Source organism: Paralichthys olivaceus, chromosome 6 (genome assembly GCF_024713975.1).
Source record: "Paralichthys olivaceus isolate ysfri-2021 chromosome 6, ASM2471397v2, whole genome shotgun sequence".
Taxonomy (NCBI): Eukaryota; Metazoa; Chordata; class Actinopteri; order Pleuronectiformes; family Paralichthyidae; genus Paralichthys; species Paralichthys olivaceus.
Genome location: NC_091098.1, coordinates 12,910,933 through 12,932,061, shown reverse-complemented (window position 1 = coordinate 12,932,061; position 21,129 = coordinate 12,910,933). Strand labels below are relative to the sequence as shown.

Sequence of the window (21,129 nt, the reverse complement as noted above, 5' to 3'; positions counted from 1 at the left end):
AGTTTCTGTAACATCAGCTTAAGTCCAATTACAGCAGATTTGGTTTCTGTGGGTCTCTGTGGAGTGACGTTTCTGTTTTGTTTTTTTTTCCTTCTCAAATCCCGGGTGTGGGAGGAATTTATTTATTTATTAATTTATTTATGCTGTAATTTTAGAAGGCAGGCCTCTTAGCATATTCACTCATCACCACAGACGGAGCCTGCACCAAAAGCGAGTGTTAATGCTTTAATTAAAAACGGAATCATATCTCTGTGAATTGAAAGGGAAAACGTTTTTTGGTTGGCTTGTTTGTTTGTTTCTGTTGTCTTCCCTTTTCCCTTGTGCACGTCTGAGAAACCATCTGTATGGAACATAATTTTTCCAGAGTCAGAATCATCAGAACTGTGATCTTGCATGCCAATTGATTCATCTTAATTAAAAAATGATTTTGGTGGAAGGCAGTCCACCTGTAAAGATGGGGGGGGGGGGCGGCTCCTGTTTCAAGTTTCATTTCAGGCGTATCTTTTACTCAGAAAGTCCCAGAGTGTTTTAGTATGGCATTTGGATGGAGCACAACTTGCAGATATGCAAAGTGCATCAATAACTACAGAACACGTCATATTTAAAGACACCCTGGGCCTCTCCATTGCAGTGTGGACAGCCCTCCCCAACTGTCTATTGGCTCCCAAATGCTGCAGCTGCTGCTTCCACGGAGATGAAGTGACTTGTTGCTGATTCTGTGACTGGTTTAAATAAACACCAACCTGTTGCTGTACATTTTTCCCCCCTCCCCTTTTGCAGAGGTTTACCAGTAAGCAGGATGTAATCAGGCACTACAACATGCACAAGAAGAGGGACAACTCTCTGCAGCACGGATTCATGCGCTTCAGCCCTCTGGACGACTGCAGTGTCTACTACCATGGCTGTCACCTCAATGGGAAAAGCACCCATTACCACTGCATGCAGGTACACTACACAGATGCACACCTCCTCTTCCACTTGCCCACAATAAACCCACAAGCACACACAGTAGACAAAGAAACAGAATGATATGCATCTGCTAATATGGGAGCATTAGGCATTTGATTAAGGATTCCGTACACTACAAACAACCTGTAACTCACAATTCTGATTAAAAATGTTACAGTAAAATTGATAATTTACATTATACAACCATTCAACAAACAGTCAACAGCAAACCAGATCACACACTCCATAAAAGCCTTAAAACAACTTTTCTTTGTTGCAGTGACATTTAGGCATAAAACCAAAGGTAAATAATGAATGGAAGAACAATGTGATATAAATGATGGTCAGATCAGGAAAATTAGGCCACTTGTAAACACACACACACACACACACACACACACACACACACACACACACACACACACACACACACACACACACACACACACACACACACACGTCACAGTTTACTTGCATCTGTGAAATGGAATCACAGTCACACACTTTTTCCATTTACACCAAAGTGTCTTTAAAGAGCAGTTTGGCAAAACGTGTCCTAAAGTAAATAAAAGAAAATTGAAAAAAAAGGGTGAATACACGTGTAAGGCTGCGTGTGCATCCCCCCCACCTCCTCACTCTCTCACTCCTTAATTGGCATGGATGAAATTCAGTTAGGTGTTTATATAAACTACACATTTTTCATCTTTTAGTACCAAGCGGCCCGTTGAAGATCGTCCCCCCTTCTGGATTTGTTTAATTTTTTTACATCTGCTTATTTTCAACGTGTCATTGTGCAGAGAGCTTTCTCACCAGAAGGGCAGCGGTGCAGCGGAGGATGGCTTGAGATATATTCTTTTTTAAACCCCTCTAACGGCGTAATTGTTATTAGGACGTTTCAGGCCGTGTTTTAACAGTCCCTGAGAACCTGCAGATGTTGGCATCGGCTCTCATGATTTAGTGGGGAAAAAAACAGAGTGGCATTTTTTTCATTGTTTGACTCAATATGGAGAAGTTGCCCGGTTTGTGCGGATGAAAAGTGCCAGGGATGATATACAATTGCTGCTTTTAATTCAAACATTACCTGTTTTTTTCCCTTGGCTGTTGGCTCCGAGTCTCCAGAGTACCAGAACATTTTAAACTAAAGACCAGGACAGTCAACTTACTCCTGTCTGCTCTCCTCTGCCCCCTCCACCTCTAAAATCTGTTCTTAGTGTAGAAAGACTTGTGTGAATGTACTTTCACGCACAAAATATGAATTTCATTTTCTAAATGGCAGCTTTGCCAGGAAAGTACAGTATTTTCAGCTACCTGCTGTGACCACTGACACTTTCAGTCACATTTAGTTTCCAAATGTCACAATGACAAGACTGTTTCCAATTCACTAGAGTTTCACTTGTACTGCTGCTGGTGTGCGTTTCAGTACATTAAATCGTAAATGTGAGAAAACAAACCTTCCAGCCATTTCTAGGCCACTAGCATTTTCTTAACCACACTGAACTCCTTTCTCAGGGACTTTTTACGGTCTATCAGATCTCTTTAAAGCACTGTGTTTCAGAGGTTGCCTTTCTTTCAGAGTGAAACTCTCTGCAGAGAATCTGCAGTGGGCTCAGATCTTTGTTTCCGATTACAATGCTTTGTCTCTACTCGTAGGTGGGCTGCAGCAAGGTGTACACCAGCACCTCAGACGTCATGACCCATGAAAACTTCCATAAAAAGAACGCCCAGCTGATCAACGACGGCTTCCAGAGATTTCGGGCCACCGAGGACTGTGGCACAGTTCAGTGTCAGTTCTACGGGCAGAAGACCACACACTTCCACTGCAGGTGAATGTGATGGATTTTTTTTTGATTTTATATATATAATTATTTTTAGACAAATTTACAGTAATTATTATCATATGTGTGAACAAACACTTGATATCCTAGCAGGTTATATAGAAAAAAGAGAAAAAGAGGAATCAAGCAACATTCCTTATTTAAATGTTATAGTCTCACATCACCATGAACCATGGAATTGCAACTAATGGCCTAGTATTTCTGAACAAGGGGAAAACAAGTCAGTATATAAAAATGAATTACAAAGACATTTTCATTAAAGTCCATTGATCTTCAAACGTTTTCACCTTATAAGCATACATCACATTTTCTTATCAATGGATATAGATAATCACTCCCTGGAATGATTCCCTCTGGCAGAGTTTACAGGTAGTGATGTTTCAATGAGCTGCTGCTGTGTCAGTTATCAATTGTCCATTGTACCAAGTATTTAAATAATACGAATCACGTCTCCCAACTGTACCTGGTACTGAGGAGGCTTTGCAACACAGCATTTTGTCTAATCATGTTATCCCTTTATTTTCCGTTCTTTTCTCAGGCGCCCAGGCTGCACCTTTACCTTCAAAAACAAGTGTGACATTGAGAAGCACAAGAGCTATCACATCAAGGATGATGCCTATGCCAAAGACGGCTTCAAGAAGTTCTACAAATACGAGGAATGCAAGTACGAAGGCTGCGTGTACAGCAAAGCCACCAACCACTTCCACTGCATCCGTTCAGGCTGCGGCTTCACCTTTACCTCCACCAGCCAGATGACCTCCCACAAGCGCAAACATGAGCGCCGGCACATCCGCTCCTCTGGCGTCATGGGCCTCTCTTCCACCTTCCTGCCGCCAAAGGACGAGCAAGAGGAATCGAGCAACGATGACCTGATGGATTTCTCCGCCATCAGCAGCAAGAACTCAAGCCTGAGTGCCTCGCCCACAACCCAGCAGTCCACCACTGTACCACACCTGATGGCCACACCCACTACGGTTGTCTCCTCCTCCTCTACAATGGGCCACGCCCTCAAGCTGACATCCTCGCTGTCCAGCGCAGGCCAGCGTATGTCCAGCCTGCTGTCCCAGGCCCTGCCCAGCAACATGCCGGTGGCCCTCGCTCTCTCCAACAGCGCTATGGCCAACAACCCCTTCTTCCCTCTCATGCCCAGGCTGCCTCTCCAGCCCTCTCTGCCTGCCGCTAGTCTGATATCAGCTGCAACCTCTGGGGCCCACTCCATGCCCACCGACTCACTTAGCCAAGGTTGCTCCACATCGGGGGCAGAGGGAGCCATGGCGTCGACCCCGACCTCCTATGCCACCTCCTCCATCATGGAGAAGATCTCGGCGAGCAAAGGTCTGATATCACCCATGATGGCCAGACTGGCAGCTGCTGCCCTGAAGCCCACCATCAACCCAGATACAGGTCAGTTACTGCACAAACAGGCACCATTGTACAACACAATACAATTATATGGGCTCATTAATGCCTCATATCATATCAACATTGATAATCAAATAATGATATAGCTAAAATTCAGTTTCATAATATTGTAAATTGAATATCTTTCAGTTTTGAACTATTAATTGACTAATCAACAGAAATCAGACAGATTAACAGCCATGTTATAACATTCTTTTTCTTCTTATTACTGTAAGTGAACCACTTTAACAGACTGAGTTGTAAAGTTCACTTAGTCAGTATAGTGAGTAACTGCATATATAATAAAAGCCACATCATTTTGTGAGTGTGCGGCCCTCACTCCACTGCAGCCCGAGCAGACAGCGTGCACTCAGAGGTCATTTCTATCACTATCCCACACCAGAGAGAAAGGCAGAAAAAGTGCCGTTTTCAGGCTTACAGGGACATACCGGAGGCATGGTCCTCTGCTCTGGGCTTGTTATTGTGTTGATCGTTTGTTAGATACCCACAATCCATTTGGAGATAAATGCGCTGACAGGGGAGAGTAGAGCCTGTAAAAGTCTCTTATGATGTTCAGAGTGGGGGCTCCTGGGGCTTGTGTCGAACATGTTTCCTCATCATTGGTCTCTTATCTGTGTCTGCGCCCGTTCCAAGCAAATGGAGGTGGAATGAAATTAAGTTCAGAAATTGCGAGAACAAAAAAATGTTTTTTTTTTTCGTATCCTCTATGCAAACTGATAAAAAAACGGAAATCGCTCAGGCAGAAATGACTCAATGCACCAGAGCTGAAAAGAAGTTTTTTTTCCTCACTGATACAAGAACTCAGACACACTCGCATGCATCAGCAAAGACAGACTTTTTGAATTTCTAGAAACCCTCTGTTCCCAGAAAAACATGTCAATATCTGTTTAGCATAAACACAATTCACATCATTTTTGGAGGTAATTGCCTTGTCTCTGTTTATCATAATGCTCTAAACAAAGCGTCTGAAAATGAAGTTAAGGTATTAAATTGATAATGCACCGCAAAGTGCAGTCTTGCATTCGAGCAGCAGCGGGGCCTCCTGTGTTGAGCCTGAGCAGGTGGGGTGCGGATTGTAAATGGGGCTGTAAGGGGGAGCATCTCCGGATGTTGGGACGGGGAAGGATTACAATTCCTGGTGGTGTTCGCGGAGCAGGACAGTTCCTGGGAGAGAGCTAGGGCAGCTGCTCTGGGGAGCCAAGCTGAGCCCAGGCTGTCAGGCTGAGCTCCACCTCTGGGCTTCCAGCAGTTAGTCTGAACACCAGGAAGGCCCCCACTGAGGGTGGGGCCTCCACAGATGGTGCATTCACCACCCCTCTTGTCGGCTCACTGAACGGCTGCAGCTCAGATCTTGCTGTGGGATAGCAAAGCTGTTTTAAAATAAGCGCCCCCATATACCTCATTCACATCTTTTATTGTAAAAGCTCAGAGCAGTTGCAGGATGGACGGGTGGCTGCGGTTTGGTTTCTCATATTTGTTTCATAAAATGTGTGAACAGGACATTTCAGGCTAAAATTAGGAGGAAGTGGTTTGTGCTTCTCTGTTGACAAGATGTGAGAAAAGTCGCAGTGTTTGTGGCCATCTCTCACACCGTGTATATCTTGCAGTTGTGAAACTCTGTTGTAAGCTGTGCGTTTTTTTTTCCTATTTCTGCTTTCAGTCATTTCTCAGTATTTTTTTTTTTTTATTAATGTTCCGCTCTAATTTACCCCTAAGTGTTTTTCCCAGAGATTCAAGCATCTGAAGGGTTTACTAATTAGATACACAGTACAAATGATCTTTCACAAGCTCTGTATCTTATCCGGAGTAATTACATGGTGGTACATTATTCCTGGATAATTTCCAGAAAGAAGCTGCTTTGAGTCAAACTCATTTGTTCTCCGTCTTAGGGAAACGGATAGAAAAAAAATAACTTCACGATGTGCAGCAGAGTCAGAGACCTTTGCAGACGCACCTCATAGAGTCCCATTCATCCTCTGATAGAGTGAAGGAGTGCATTTCTCTGCCTGGTGATCATGTGTAGATCCCACAGTGAGTGACTGCCCCTGATATGATGTGTTCTCATTTGGTCAGAGAGTTGATGTAATTGTTAATGACAAGGCAGGATTCGTCAGGCTAGTTAATTTTGGGTGTACTCTTATCAAGTTGGGGGAAGGGAGGACCGCGGCGGCGGCGACCCGGTAAGCGTTTGGTGACCTGAAACCAGATGCAAAATTGTTTGACTGCTGTTTTTCTTTGAGCCCCACCCCAGCCCCACCCCCAGCCCCTCCAACCAACCTCAGCCATTGTCAAACTGAAGTGACACTGACAGTGATACCTCCCCGTCTCCGAGCTTTCAGCTGACAGGGCCCAAGACTGGCTTTTCCACTCCTATTCTGTCTGATATGTCTCTGGGTCATCTTGTAGTGGAAGGGGGGGGGCTCTGGTGCCCCCCATGTATATGGGGTAGTCTTGTTTTCTCCCCAGCTAAGAAAAAGGAGAAGGGCCTCCACCAGGCTGAGGGCCAAGGGCACACACTTGGTTGCCCATGACCTTGCCTGTCACAATCCCTCAGCACCAGCCCCTACTCCTAAACAACTGATCCCTCACCAAACCAATCACAGCCGCTGGTGCTCTCCGATCTTATACTGGGGGCCTCATCCCTCCCACTCACATTTTTTTAAACAATAAAACACCACTTATTGTCTACCAAAAGCCCAGCTTTCTCTTCATAGCCTCAGGACAAATTAATATTTCAGTCCCTTGTGGATCGGGGTGGTGGGGCAGAAATCAACTTCTCAGGATTTTTTTTACCCCACGTCGTTTGCTTATTTATTTCACTTCAGCTCTCCTGTCCTCACTCACAACATCCACTGAATACCTATTTGGACGACAATGTGTAAGAGGGGTCACGCTATTTGAACCAATTTGATTGGCTGTCAGCTCCAATCTGACCGACATAGCACCCCTGTTCCTTGTGGGTATGCTCAGTGGCATTGGCTGCCGCCCGTTGTCAGGCCAACGCAGAGCTCGGGAAGGTGGGAAGGGGGGGTGGGGGCTGGGGGAGGGTGGCCAATCTGAGACTGCCACTTTCCCTCAGCATTAGCATCTCACTTAATGACCAGTTAAGAGGCAGCCTGGCAAATGAGTTGTGACAAGTGCTGCAGAAAAAGGAGTCTTTTTCCCTCATATCTCCCGCCTCTCAATCACCATTTAAAAGGCTTGACGGCTTGACATAATTTCGCCATAATTATCACTCGGAGTATTCTTTTCAGGCCAGGACAGAAGTCAGATTGGATCTTGTCATGGGATAATAATGCTGACCAACAATAACTTTGTTGTCTCTTCTCTCCTCTGTGTCTCTGGCTTGATCCTCAGGGAACGGGCAGCCGACTTCAGCCAGCCAGTTTAAACTGGTTCAAGTGAAGCAGGAGCCGGTGGATGGCAGCTCTGGGGCCTCCCATGACTCTGCGCAGGAGCACAGTCTGGACCTGAGCAAGAAAGACCACAGGTACGCAGGAGAATGGTAATTCTTCTTGTAAAATCAACGAATAAATCACAAACAAAAAATGGTTTCTCTGATTTATGAGTTTTATGTTCTTGGCAGCCATTCATAATTATTTATCAAAAATATCTCATTTATAGACGTGCAAACAATTAGAAAATCGTCAACATATGTTTCTGTGTGAGAAGGGTGTTTACATAAACCGTCATATCCAATCTGCCCCTCCAACTCACTGTAGATCTTATTTTTTAAGAAGACAGCATTTTTCTTCTTCATTATACAGGCACACCTTGTGTGATAAATAGTAATATTTACTGTTCTCATGCAAATCTTGACTAAACATTGTTCATTTTCCTTGTTCCAGTAATGAATCAAACGGACACCCTGTACCAGGGAATACATCTCTTTTATCCTCGCTTATGAATAAGGTAAGATCCATCCATCAAACGCCTTTCATCCCAAGACAAATTAGCGGGACACGGTGGGGCCTGTTTGTTTTTTAATGTTTCACCGCTAATAAGATGAGTTTGTATCATTTAAATTTTCCAGCCATTTTTCATACAGTGTAATTTTCACTGCACCTCTCACAAATTAATATAATGAAGCAGTAGCTGGGTGCCATGCCAGATATATAGAGATGTTTGTTTTTTGATGAGCTGTTTTGAACTCGCCGTCCATTTTTTCTCCTCCTTTATACTTTTTCTTCCCCTGCCTCACTCTGCATTTATTTATAGAGTTTGTAAATTATTTGATTAAATAGTCAGGGGAAAAAAACAGGAAGGTGCTGCTTTCATTTTTTTTTTACCCATGTAAATGTAAGTGTATGGAAATTTAAATTGGACATTTTTTGTTCTGAAGCCAAAATGGACAGTGTTGTACTTCTGTATCTTATTTGACTGATACAAATGTGCCAGTTGGTTTCGATTGCATTGATGATGCAATGACAGATCGGGCACCATTATTTAATTCTTGCCAACTGGTCTGATACCCCCCCCCCCCCCCCCCCATTTCAGGCTTCCCTTCCACACACACACATACACATCGTCTCTCCCTGGGAGAGGTTCACTTTGGAGTCACTCTCAGATTCATTGAACCAGACACTGGAGGAGCTTGAAGACCTGTCGTCCAACAGCTCCTCACGTCATGTCAGATTTTCGGAGTTTGATTCAAGCCACCACATCAGATAAAGGGGTTAATAGTTGCTCCCAGAGGATGCTTGGCAAACACGCTTGGCCGGCGCTCAAGCATAAGCCTGGATGTTGTGTAAATCTGGCTGTGCTTTTTTTTTGCTCTGCCAAATCATTTTGTGTGTCAAGTCTCACATTCCAACTAATACAAGCAAGTTCCCCGGCTTACGTTTGTGTTGCTCACCCAGCGGCTGTGTCTCTATGTGCTGTGTGTCTCGTAGATGTCACAGGTGAACCCCGCCCTCTTCAACGCCATGAACCTGAAGACGGAGCTGGAGGCGGGGCAGGGCAGCGACACGTCAGAGGCTGCACAGTATCTGAACAGAGTGCTGAAGAGGCCCCTGCTAGAAAAACCATCTGAGATCTGGAGGACATACCTCCGCAGGTAAAAAAAACACATAAGAAGTGCATATCATTCAATAGATGAAAAACAGAAAGATCTTTCTGTCAGTACTATTCCTCTCATACTGTGTCACTGGAAACCCCCAGAAATGTGAAGAAACGTAGGAATTAGAAATGACTTGCAGTATGATGGACGTCATTTAGACATTTAGTCAGATGAGGAGTTTAACCATTTCCCCTCTATAGCATGTGTTAGGGTTAGGCAGTGCATTTACACTCTTTATTATCTGTCTATCTCAAGGTTTGACACTGATGACTTCTGTGAGGCTCAGTGCGACTTCCTTCAGAAAGTGCACTTTCACTGCCTGGTTGAAGACTGTGGTGCACTCTTCAGCACTGTGGATGGGGCCATAAAACATGCTAAGTGAGTGTCACACTGGTTCATGATCAGAAAATATACCCTTACACTCTACATTTTCGTTTTCAGCTTTATTGATCGATATAAAAATGAGCTTCCCTCTCATTGTTCAGCTTCCACCTCCGCGCCACCTTGAAAGTGAAGTCGGAGCCTCAGTTCGGCGAGGGCAAGGACTCCAATGAGGGAGCCCCCCTGCATCCCGCAGCACCAGTGTCTATGGCCAACACTCCCTCTATTGATGTGGCTCACATCACCTCCTCCCACGGCTACAGCTCGCCTCCTCCCTCCCTGCTCGCATGGAAGCAGCTGACCGGCAGCATCCCCCAGATGTCGGCCTCGATGCCCAGCCTGCCATCCAACTCCCCTCTGGCCACCACCTCTTTAGAGAATGCTAAGCCACAAGTCAAACCAGGCTTCCTGCAGTTCCAGGAAAAGTAAGAGAAACATTGCTATTGCATGACAATGCAGACAAAAGTTACTTTTCCTCTTTTTGCCAAATTGTGATTAACCCCTATTTTCTATTTTCATTCACCCAGTGATCCATGTTTGGCCACTGACTGTAAGTACTCAAACAAGTTCCACTTCCACTGCTTGTTTGGCAATTGCAAGTACGTGTGCAAGACTTCTGGCAAGGCTGAGTCCCACTGTTTGGATCACATCAACCCCAACAACAACCTGCTCAACGTCCGCGACCAGTTCTCCTACTACTCCCTCCAGTGTCTCTGTCCCAACCAGGTGAGTGGGACTTGATAACTCACCCAGGAGCTGAATCACCTACTGTCATCTGCCAGAATGTCTAAGCATGAAGTATGCTATCTATTAGACCAGTATTTGAGGTTATTTGACTCAAGGCTTTCACAACCGCTGCTCGCCGTCTTCCATCTCTGCTGAAAAAGACAGTCGACTCACCCCAGTAATGCCTGTTTATATGTCAATGATGTCATTTTGACTGCCGCATTCTCCTCTCAGAAAAGGCCAATTTAGCTGATATTACCCAATAAATCATTGTCACTCGCACAGTAAACAAGGCTGTCTGGAATAGGGCAAAAATCAGGGGAATGCTTCGCAAATGAAACCTAAATGGCAGCCCCTGCCTGCTCTCATGAGCTCGTATTTGGAGAACGGTTTAAATGAATTCATTAATGTGTCGAAAATCACCCCTCTCACAAAAATTCCCCCCATCCCCCTCCTCCTCCTGCTTCCCCCTTTAGTCTCCGTCTCCTGAAGTGAGCTGATCTTATTTGGCCCCGTCCTTTGGGATCCGGGCCTCACAAGCAGATGGTGGTGCACAGACATGTTAGAAAGAAGTAAAAAAAACTAATGCTTAGAAATGAGGGATGTTCCAAATGACCAGAGGGAAAACTATGAGATCTAAATTATGTTTCTGGAAAATGTCTGTGCAGTATTCACTTTAACTTTTCCCACAAAGAAAGATCAAATAATGTCTATTCCTCTCTATGTTTGAGTCATGAAATTAGAAACTGTGTGTCTCCACCACAGCACTGCGAGTTCAGAATGAGGGGCCACTATCACTGTCTGCGGCCCGGCTGCTACTTTGTCACCAACATCACCACCAAGCTGCCGTGGCACATCAAGAAGCACGAGAAGGCTGAGCGCCGCGCCGCCAATGGTTTCAAGTATTTCACCAAGAGAGAGGAGTGTGGCAGGCTGGGTAAGAAATGAAATGAACCTTTTAATCCTTTGCCTGTTTTTCCCGCCCTCAATGTCAGCATGAACACTTTGGGAGGAGAGCTGTTTAGATTAAAAGTTTTGTGAGAAAGAGGTAGATTGATTTGTGGGGGAGGTTATTCTCTGAGTTTGCAAAGGGAGAAAAACATTGTTGGTAAACAGCGTTGTCTCGCATGAAACAGCCTCATAGACTTGGTTGTTGTCTTTTGCATATTCACAATGGCACCTCAAGTCCCAAAGGTAGTCCTGCCTGTACGATATAAGCAACAACGTCAGAGGGGGCAATCACAAACAGGTTGTTTTCTTCTTACTTTTGCCCCTGTCAGAAATGAGCAATTAGGTTTGTGTTTGTTAATTATCTGGCTTGTCTGGTTTAGCCTGTTTGTGTTCCGAAGCTGCGCCTCACAGCCGCTGCTGCCATCGCACAGAAAAGAATTAAAAGTGATCTGTTTTTTTCAGGCAGTTACACAAGCTTTTCAGAACGCAGACACAAAGCAAACAAAAACAGGCCCGAAACAGCTGTTTTTTGTCCCCAGCCTGATCTGCCAACTGCATTGTTTGGGCTGCGGGGGGGGGAGGAACACAGAAAGGATTACCATCGCTAGCACTCCAGTCATAAAGAATTGATGGGTTGCCAGTATCCATGGCAGCAACATTAAACTGAACACAGCTGATGATGTTACCTGGTTTGTGTCTCACAAAAGGCCCTTCATGTCACGGGGGTTACTGTTATTTGCTCAACTTTGCGTGTTTGAAGCGTTTGTGTGCGAAAGCTATTTGATGACGCAGACATGTTGTGCTCTTAAACCGGGTGCCATGGTTACTGACATGCTAGCACCTGCCCAGCATGTTACTCTTTCAATTATTTCTGCCTGCTTTTATATAATGGTATTTGATTAACAGGCACAAAACAGAACATTCATTTAATTTGAAATCATAAAGCAATTAGAGCCAGAGCGGTCAAAACATGACAAAAAGAACAGAAGAATATGAAGCAGACGGCAGTGCGATGGAGAACAAAAGGAAAAATGACAATGGAGATACTTTGAAAAATGAATTTAATATGGTAATAATTGTATATTTACTTTGGTTTGCAGGGGTGTGTGCATTATTGGCCCACAGAAAATGAGAATTTATTTATGTAAATTCCTAATTGAATAAAGCATGTCAGTGTAATAAAAGAGCTCCACAGGTTTAGTGAACAGAAGCCTTGACTTGCTCAGTGTGACACCGGAGTGATCTAATATTCCTCCTACATGTGCACTCCGAAACACTTTGAAACCCGATCCCTCTTTTGTCGGAGCTACAGTATATCATGAAATTAAAAAAACCTAAAAATATTTCACTGCGTGTTTGATCTAATCACAACACCGTCACACTGATAATATTGCATTTACCGCCCGAGCTGCTCTCAGATGCCTCGCAATGAGCCAAAGACAAATTAATCTGCAAATGGAGACTTTACAACAGTTTTTTTTTTTTTGCAGGTTGTAAGTATAACCAAGTCAACAGTCATTTCCACTGCATCCGCGAGGGCTGTCAGTTCTCCTTCCTGCTCAAACACCAGATGACCTCACATGCACGCAAACACATGAGGCGGATGCTTGGGAAAAACTTCGACAGAGTCCCATCCCAGGTACAGACACACACACGCACATTGTGGCATAAAACACATGCCATTGTGAAAAGGGTAATTATCTGATAATATGGGCTGAACACCTCAGTGAACAAAAACAGGTGTTGAGAAGTTCATGGAAACGTATTCCAACGGAGCCAAGAACCTCACACTCCCTTTACCTGAGAAATGACAGTGAAATGCCCCCCCCTCCCCCAAACAAGTACACCTCAAAGGAACTAACTTTCTCACAGATTTAGGTTTATTCAATTATAGAATAATGATTCTCTTTCTTTAATTCAAGCTAATAAATATTGTATTATTAAATGGCATCCAACTGTCTTCGTGACAGCACCTAGTTTGGTGGGTTTCTTATTGTGCTTCTAGTTCAATGACTCAGATTCTGGGAAAAGAGCACTGCTCACTTCCGGCCACACCAGTAAGCGACAAATCACTCATGACATTACTAATGAAAAGTATCGCAGTGGAGTGTTTTCCATTGCCTAGCATAACCTATGCAGTTCGTCATGTTCCCTACCTAGATTTAGATATGTGGATCATCTAGTTCTGTTTGTTCTATTTTTTCCGTTTTGAAGTCATCATACAGATGACAGAAGCAAAGAGTTTCATTCTTTCGAAATACTTTTGACATTTTGAGGAATGCTTGGTTGTGAGCCAAGAGCCAACACCTGCAATAATCACATGTTGTGACCAGAGATATTCTTTTCTAATGTCCTTTTACAATGAAGATTATTTTGTTTTTCTAGGTGATGCCACTCGGTCATAGGGCTGACGACATGCAGCATGCATCCAGCATGGGATCCATGGCGACACAGCCCAGCTTCTCCTCTGGCGTCATGGATGAGACTGATGACTACATGGACTACATGGGAGGCGGAGGCAGCCCCCTGGGCCTCTCCTCCGAGTCCTCCAACCAGGACCGGAGCTGCACCAGCACGCCAGTAGGCAACGATGGCTCGCCAGCAGGTGAGACTATGTAAAAAAAAAACACCAGGCAGGCATTTAAGTATGTAGAGCTTTGGTTTAGTTTAAAAGTGAAAGGTGAAATATAAGAATATGTGTTCTTCTCTTATGCTCAGCATTTTACACAAAGCTTAACTCTACTCCGCACTCATTTACCCAGAAAACCAGCAACTTTTCATTTCATTCTTCACTCTGCTTTTTTATGATTTAATAGTTTGAGTTACATCAACAACATCAGTCATATTACACAAGGTTGATGACAATGCTGTATTGTTTCTGATTCCTCGACAAAGTCTTTTGCAGTTTGCGTGGTCATCCTCATAAAACATCCATTTTGTACATCAGTGGTTTGAGTTAGTGCTCTGTATGTAGCTTATTACATTTTCCTTTGGCCAGAGATCATCCCTGTGGCTTTATGTCTACTTTAGCACTTTTCCAGGGTTGAATTGTGGGAGAAAGGAAAGGAGAAACAGCTTCTTTTTCTTCAAACTTACTGAAAAATGGTTTTTCCTCTGCTTTTTTTCTGGGTCTGAGGCTGCCTTTGATTTTTCGTATTCCTCCATGTGTTGACAGTATTATCCATGACACTCATCATTGTTGATTTGGCTGGTGTTTGGGTTACTTGTCTTGAATGGGCCTCATTTTGTATCATTCTCTTATCTCTTATCTTTCCCTTTTTACCTCCCATCCCTCTGTGTGTGCGTGTGTGTGCGACCTGGCCCTTGTTTTTGTGTATCTGTCTGGGCGTGTGTGTGTGTTTTCCCCCCTCTTGTCTGTCCTTCACTCCCTGGTCAACCTGTCTCTCCAGGACAAGGCTGGCCTACCACCTCTTCTGCTCCCACCACCCCTGCTGACACTAGCGCTACCCAAAATGCAACTCCTTCTTCCCCTCCTCTACCACCTCCTCCCTCCGCCCCTCAGCCTGGTCTACAGTCCCAGGTCCCAACCCTCTCTCCTGCTCTCCTCAGACATCCTCTCCCCTCACTCCCATACCTCCTCTCTCCATCCTGTCTGTCATACTCTCTGCTCAGCGCCTCTCTGGGAGCCACTCGGAGTGTTGTCATGCCAACCAACACACCAGCTTTCAGCCCCATCATTGCCACTCCGTCTCCGGTTAAAAATGACGTCCCTATAGTGCAGGATGCTGCAGGTACTTATCCCCGGCGCAAACCGACACTGCAGCTGTCTCTGAATTGAGTCCTGTGCAGCATTTAACTGTGTGACCCAACTTGTCTTTGAAGTAAAAGGGGCTTTCCAGCATGCAAACAGACCATTTATGTAAAAATGATGAAAGGTGCATGTTTACTGAGTTGGTACAATAACAGAACAAGTGTGTATAATTACTTTACTTACACCTCTGTCTGCTCTCACTCTTAGTGTTACTAGGATTTAGAGACAGAGCAGTAAATTTGGCACACATATTATGAAGCCTGGGCCTTGTTTAGCTTCCATTAACAAGGCTGCATCAGCAGCATTTTAATCACGCTTTAAGTTTTATCGAGGCCCACTGCTTCCTGTCTTGCAGAACAGGGATCACATCATTAGCAGTGACCGCAGGGTGTTGCGAGAGGTGGGTGCCCCTCATAAAACAACATGGAGATAAGAGGGTCGGTTAAGACCCACAGCTCCGCCTCTGTTTGGAGGCTGGAGACACCCTGTAAAAGTGTCATGTTCCAAAGTCAATCTATCATTTTACCTCTCCTTTAATCATTCTGGGAATTAGGGATAAAAAAAAAAATTGTTGCTCTCTGTGCTTACTCAGCTGTGAACCACTTCTGGCTGAGTAAGGTCGCATATTAGAAGAGGGTCTCACAGTGTAATTTACTTGTAGTAACTTTACTCTGTGAAGTGATTGTTCTTTAATGTGCTCACCTCATTTTTTTTTTTTCAGGCAATACCATCTCCATTCCCACGGCCACCGGTGCAAAAAAGCGCTTCTGGATCATCGAGGACATGTCACCATTCGGCAAGCGCCGCAAGACCGCATCGTCACGCAAGATGCTGGATGAGGGGATGATGCTGGAGGGCTTCCGGCGCTATGACCTCTACGAGAACTGCAAGGACTCAAGTTGCCAGTTTTCTCTGAAGGTGACCCACTACCACTGCACACGTGAGAACTGTGGCTACAAGTTCTGCGGCCGCACCCACATGTACAAGCATGCACAGCACCACGACCGCGTGGACAACCTGGTCCTAGACGACTTCAAGCGCTTCAAATCCTCGCTTAGCTGCAACTTCCCCGACTGCCAGTTTTCAGGCAACAGTACCCACTTCCACTGCCTGCGCTGTGGCTTCCGCTGCACCGACAGCACCAAGGTGACCGCTCACCGCAAGCACCATGGCAAGCAAGATGTGATCAGCGCCGCTGGCTTCTGCCAGTTCAGCTCTAGCGTTGATTGCGAGGTTCCCGACTGCAAATATAAGCTCAAGTGCTCACACTTCCACTGCACCTTCCCCGAGTGCAAGCACACAGTGGTGGGCATGTCCCAGATGGACTCCCACAAGAGAAAGCATGAGAAGCAGGAGCGGGGTGAGCTGCCGTCTGTGTCACCCAAACAGGAAAGTGCTCACCACCTGGGAGGAGGTATGTTGGCGGTCCCTCCAACCTCCATGGCCCTTTCTACTTCCTCACCTGGTGGTCTCCATGGCTTGTCCCACAACATGAACAGCAACGCTCCCTCCATGCTATACACAATGGGCGAGATGGGGTCCGACTATAACCACCCGTACCCACCATCCACCATTAGCCTGGACGGCTCGCTCAACCTGGGCACAGACACCAGCAGCTCCCTGTTCTTCCTGAAGAACGCCATAGGTCTGGGTCTCAGCGACTCACTGGACCTCAGCAAGAAAATTCACCATGATGCAGTTCGATCTAGCCACAACCCCACCCCCCCTCACGGACTGCCAGCTGCTCAGGATGACACCACGGGAACGTCTGGAGAGGCCGAAGACGACGTGTCGCCAGAGGAGGAGGCACATGCGGAGGAAGATGAAGAAGAAGAGGATGAGGAGGAGGAAGAGGCAGAGGAGGATCTCAAAACTGATTCGAATGATGATTCGATGCCAGAGCCCGATGGTGAGAAGGACAATGATGAGAGTTTTGATGCTTCCATTAACCACACTGATACTTCCCAACTGGAAAAGCAAGACGCTGTCCCATGAAAAAATAAACTAACACAGACTGCAGAAACTGAAAGAAAACCCTGTGTACTATGAACAAACAAAAATGAAAGTGGCCTCATTTATCATGTTTAGAGACTTCAGATGACAACAAAAAACAACAGCGCAGCGTGAAAATGACGGCCCAAAATGATTTATTATGATGTTTACAAGATGACCAACATTATTAATTCAATTATGCATTAAAAAATATGAACGGAGACACACAGAATTAGGCCCTGTTTTACACTCGGGGCAGCAATGTAAAGCATTTTACTACACATCAGTCTTTTTGTGTGCGTGCATGTTTGACTTTAATTTATTTTTTATTTTTTTCACTTTTTGTGTGTGAAAAAAAACGTTAGAAAAACAAAAACAAATCTCTCTATATAACTATATATGTAAGTGTGTGTGTGTGTGTAAGTGTGTGTGTGAAAGATATATACAAAAGGAAATTGCTGGCACAGGCGATATGAGACCGCAGGGCCGTGGATACATAGAAAAAGGGACATGAATCACTAAGGGGAAACAGGATTCATTGCAAACATTTGATCTTTTTTTCTGTATTGATATTATATTATTATTAATTATTATCGTTGTTAGAGACAGAGAGACAGTGGGTGACGCTCTGCTTGTTCCCGTCTCTCTCAGGTGATTTTCTTTGTTCTCAATGACATGTGGAATCGACCAGTAACTGTTCTCAGCTGCAGTCGGGGGCGTCTGGCGAGACGCCAGGTCTCAACAGTTCTCTCTCGACATTCTGCTAGAAATGTTCCGCTAGCACCAAAATCCAAGCTCAGCCCTCGTACGGTTTTCAACCCCCCCTGTGGAGGAATCAAGTTTGTGTGGATAGTGCACTTTTCTATGAGCTGACCACGACGACACCGATGACGATGCTAGACGACTCATAAGCATATTTAAAAAGAAAAAATATTTTTGTTACCATTTTGCATCTTTGCATTACAGTGTCGTTTTTGTTGTGTTGTTAGTCAGAAGCATATCGATCTGTTAGCAGGCGAGGTCGTGATTAACGGCTGGCAAGTCGGGCGGGAGGGTGGGGGGTGTGGGGGGGTGAGACTGACCAGAGGAAACAATGAGTCACTCAGATGCAGCGAGGGGAGGGGGTGTGACAGAGGAAGCGTCAGGAAGTGTGTTTCATGTTGAAAATGTACAGACCGAAAAATGTCTCAACGGCATTTTTTTTTTCCATTCACTATGGCTGTGGTTGAGCTCCTGTTGTAACGGTTTTTATTTAATATTTATGTGACCTTCCAATGAGAAATTTTTAGGGTGTTATTGCACTTTTTAGGTTCATTTTTACCGTCTGAAAAAAAATGATATATTATCTTTTAACAGGGAATTTGCTTTAAAGATGTTGTTTTAGTTCACTTTTTTGCTTTAATGCACAAATAGATGTTAGTGTGACAAAGAACTGTTGTTCTGTGATTATTTAAAGACTGGGTTTTATTTTGCATCTGTGATTGGACAGTTTGACGAAAAAGAAAAAAAAGGAGATGGGTACACCAGAGCAACGGTGTCCTGAGGAGAAACACTAACACGGACTGTGATTTAAATTAATTCTTCAGAAGTTCATGGCAATGGTCTCTAACTGTAGTACTAAATTATAAATCTGTCAAAGCCACCCTCTGGTTTACATTGAGCAAATATGTACGGCCGAGGAGTGGACACACTGATCATGAGTTATCACGTGAGCTTGGCATTGGAAATAAATGATCATTATTTAGGGATTAATAATGTGTGTAGATTATAATCCTCCTGATATTGTTTTGGGACAAAAAAAAGGTTGTACAGTATTTTCCTCTGTAAAAAAATAACTATATATGAACAAAATGCTCTTTGATGAATAGATTCATTTAAAAAGAAAAACGTAAAAAGGAGAAGTGAATAATAAAAAGTAAAAAATTCAAATAGCCTCATTTTAGTTTGCTTGTGTGCGTGACCTTTTTTAAATACCCCAGATTTTTTGGCAAAAAAGGTTGTTGATACTATAACATTGGCAGATTCCGTTATGATATTTGCAGTATATATTTCCTTTTTTTCTAAACTGTCAGAAGCTCAAACTAAAATACACTGATTTGAATTCATTCATCCATGTTTCTGTTTTATTTAATGACTTGTTTTATTCACTGTCATTTTTTCTGTGTGAGTGTTTTTTTGTTTTATCGTCATTAATTGAAACTCTTTATATTTACTTTGCTGTGGGCATGCCTCGTTCACAGACTCAAACTGTCTCCCAGGACTCTGTTGCAAAGCAGAGGCGTCACAACATTTGTTTGGTTTTCTCATCAGATAACTGTAGAGGCTGGGGGACGTCGTGCACTTGAATTTAGTTCATGTATGTGTGTGATCTGTGTGTATGAGTGTGTGGGACTGTGTAAAATAGCAGGATTTGTAAAAAGCTGAAAATAAAGAAACTATGATAAATATAATAATACACATGTAGTGATTGATAGTGCTTCAGTCTGAGGATGTTTTGGGTCACGTGTGGAGGGAAGAGGCGCTGCTGAACGACAGCAGAGCAAAAGGTCACGGCGGCAATCTCTGTCTCTTTTTCTTTCTGTAGGTGACACTACTGAAGTGTGTGTGTTAGTGTGTGAGAGAGAGACAGATAGGCTGTGACCGTAAGAACACAGACCTGTGGCTCCGTCCCAGCTGCTCACAGCTCCGATTCATATTTCATGACCTTGTTCGTCTCTTCCCTGCTTTGTTCTGCTATAAATTCAACTGGGACAGTTTTTTTGGCCACAGAATTTGAAGATAACAAACAAACAAAGAAAAAAAACATACATCTGCATCCATGCAGGTAGAGGAATCAACAATATTTGTTGTTGGGGTCGCCTGTTGTTCATGCTTGACTTTCTGGTGCAAGAACCAGATCGGATCTGAGGACCGTTAGGGAGATTTAGAGGCCTGCTACTGCTAACAAGATGGCTCTCTGTGTCTGGTTTAGTGTTAACAGGGCACATTGACACATGCATTTATCTTTTTTGTTTTTTTAAATTTGATTTCTTTTCTTTTTCTTTGCCTTGAGCCATGTGCGGGGGTTCTCCTCCCACTCCCTGATGTCACCCAGTGGCCAACGTGCCGGTTCTGTCTGTCCCCTCGTCTACAGCTGTTCCTGTCCTTTCTCCTTCTCTTCCTTGTGATGTTTTTTAATAAAAAAAAAAAAAACGAGAAAAAAAATCACGAGTAAAGGCATCACCATCTGTCAGCCAGCTGGCATCCTGTATATAATCTACCAGAAAAAAAAGAGAATAAACATGAAAATTATATTACACAAAAACCAGACGGAAATGACCTCCAAATCCTGCATAGGCTGCTGCTGAAACGACAGATCATTTGACTGTTTTAATTAACAGAGTAAAAAGGATGGTATAAAGAAGTGCTGGGGAAATAAACTGAGATGTATTTCCACTGCTGGAAAAATGTAACATGAAAGCCGCCTGCTTACTGCAGCGTAGTGGATCAACAGAGCAACATTTTAGACTTTGTAAAATATATTGCACTTTTGGACTAAAAGCCATCTCCCGTTAGCATTCAATTTGGCTCGATTCATGAGACATTTTATATGAGAAGTAGACAATGAAGCAATTTTTTAAAAAGTCTACTTGAATTTGTTGCCCTCAGCGCTACTATTCATTCTAGTCCTATTGCTTATTTCCACTTGGATACAGTACTGTTCATCTTCATTGTGCTATATTTATGTTTTTCCTCTGTTTCTGCATGTCTTATGCAAAGATTGAGCTTTTCACTCAGTGAAATAAAAACATACTGAACGACTTTAGGCCTGTTCTCAGTGTCAATGTGTCTTTGAGTGTCAAAAGACGAGCACAAAACGTCTTTCAGCAGATGCACGCTTTCTACCTTTTCACGAAACATCTCAGAGTGCTGGTGTATATATTGCCATTGCCAACAATGTGTGTAGAGGGGGTGCATACATGCCGGCCATCGCTGACACGCATGATGTGCCAGGAACAGGTTGAGTGAGAGTGTCTGCAGCGTGGAGAGGCAACAGGCGCGGC

The 21,129-nt window shown here is 44.1% G+C and overlaps 1 protein-coding gene across 8 annotated transcripts in view; it reads left to right on the top strand.

Annotated features, from left to right (window-relative positions):
• The window catches only part of casz1 (castor zinc finger 1), a 163,360-nt gene extending 142,469 nt beyond the window's left edge, over positions 1 to 20,891 (top strand). For 5 of the 8 annotated variants that reach the window (XM_069526243.1, XM_069526242.1, XM_020089429.2 and 2 more), the window contains 14 exons: positions 781 to 945; positions 2,599 to 2,771; positions 3,322 to 4,187; positions 7,563 to 7,695; positions 8,054 to 8,117; positions 9,098 to 9,261; positions 9,520 to 9,642; positions 9,750 to 10,070; positions 10,173 to 10,371; positions 11,137 to 11,308; positions 12,813 to 12,961; positions 13,708 to 13,927; positions 14,733 to 15,074; positions 15,816 to 20,891. In XM_069526243.1, the coding sequence (XP_069382344.1) occupies positions 781 to 945; positions 2,599 to 2,771; positions 3,322 to 4,187; positions 7,563 to 7,695; positions 8,054 to 8,117; positions 9,098 to 9,261; positions 9,520 to 9,642; positions 9,750 to 10,070; positions 10,173 to 10,371; positions 11,137 to 11,308; positions 12,813 to 12,961; positions 13,708 to 13,927; positions 14,733 to 15,074; positions 15,816 to 17,089 (4,365 nt within the window). In that variant the 3' untranslated portion in view covers positions 17,090 to 20,891. The remainder of the gene's footprint in view (positions 1 to 780; positions 946 to 2,598; positions 2,772 to 3,321; positions 4,188 to 7,562; positions 7,696 to 8,053; positions 8,118 to 9,097; positions 9,262 to 9,519; positions 9,643 to 9,749; positions 10,071 to 10,172; positions 10,372 to 11,136; positions 11,309 to 12,812; positions 12,962 to 13,707; positions 13,928 to 14,732; positions 15,075 to 15,815) is intronic. The other 3 variants (XM_069526244.1, XM_020089431.2, XM_020089430.2) reach the window with 1 other exon arrangement.
• The last annotated feature ends 238 nt before the right edge of the window (positions 20,892 to 21,129 follow it).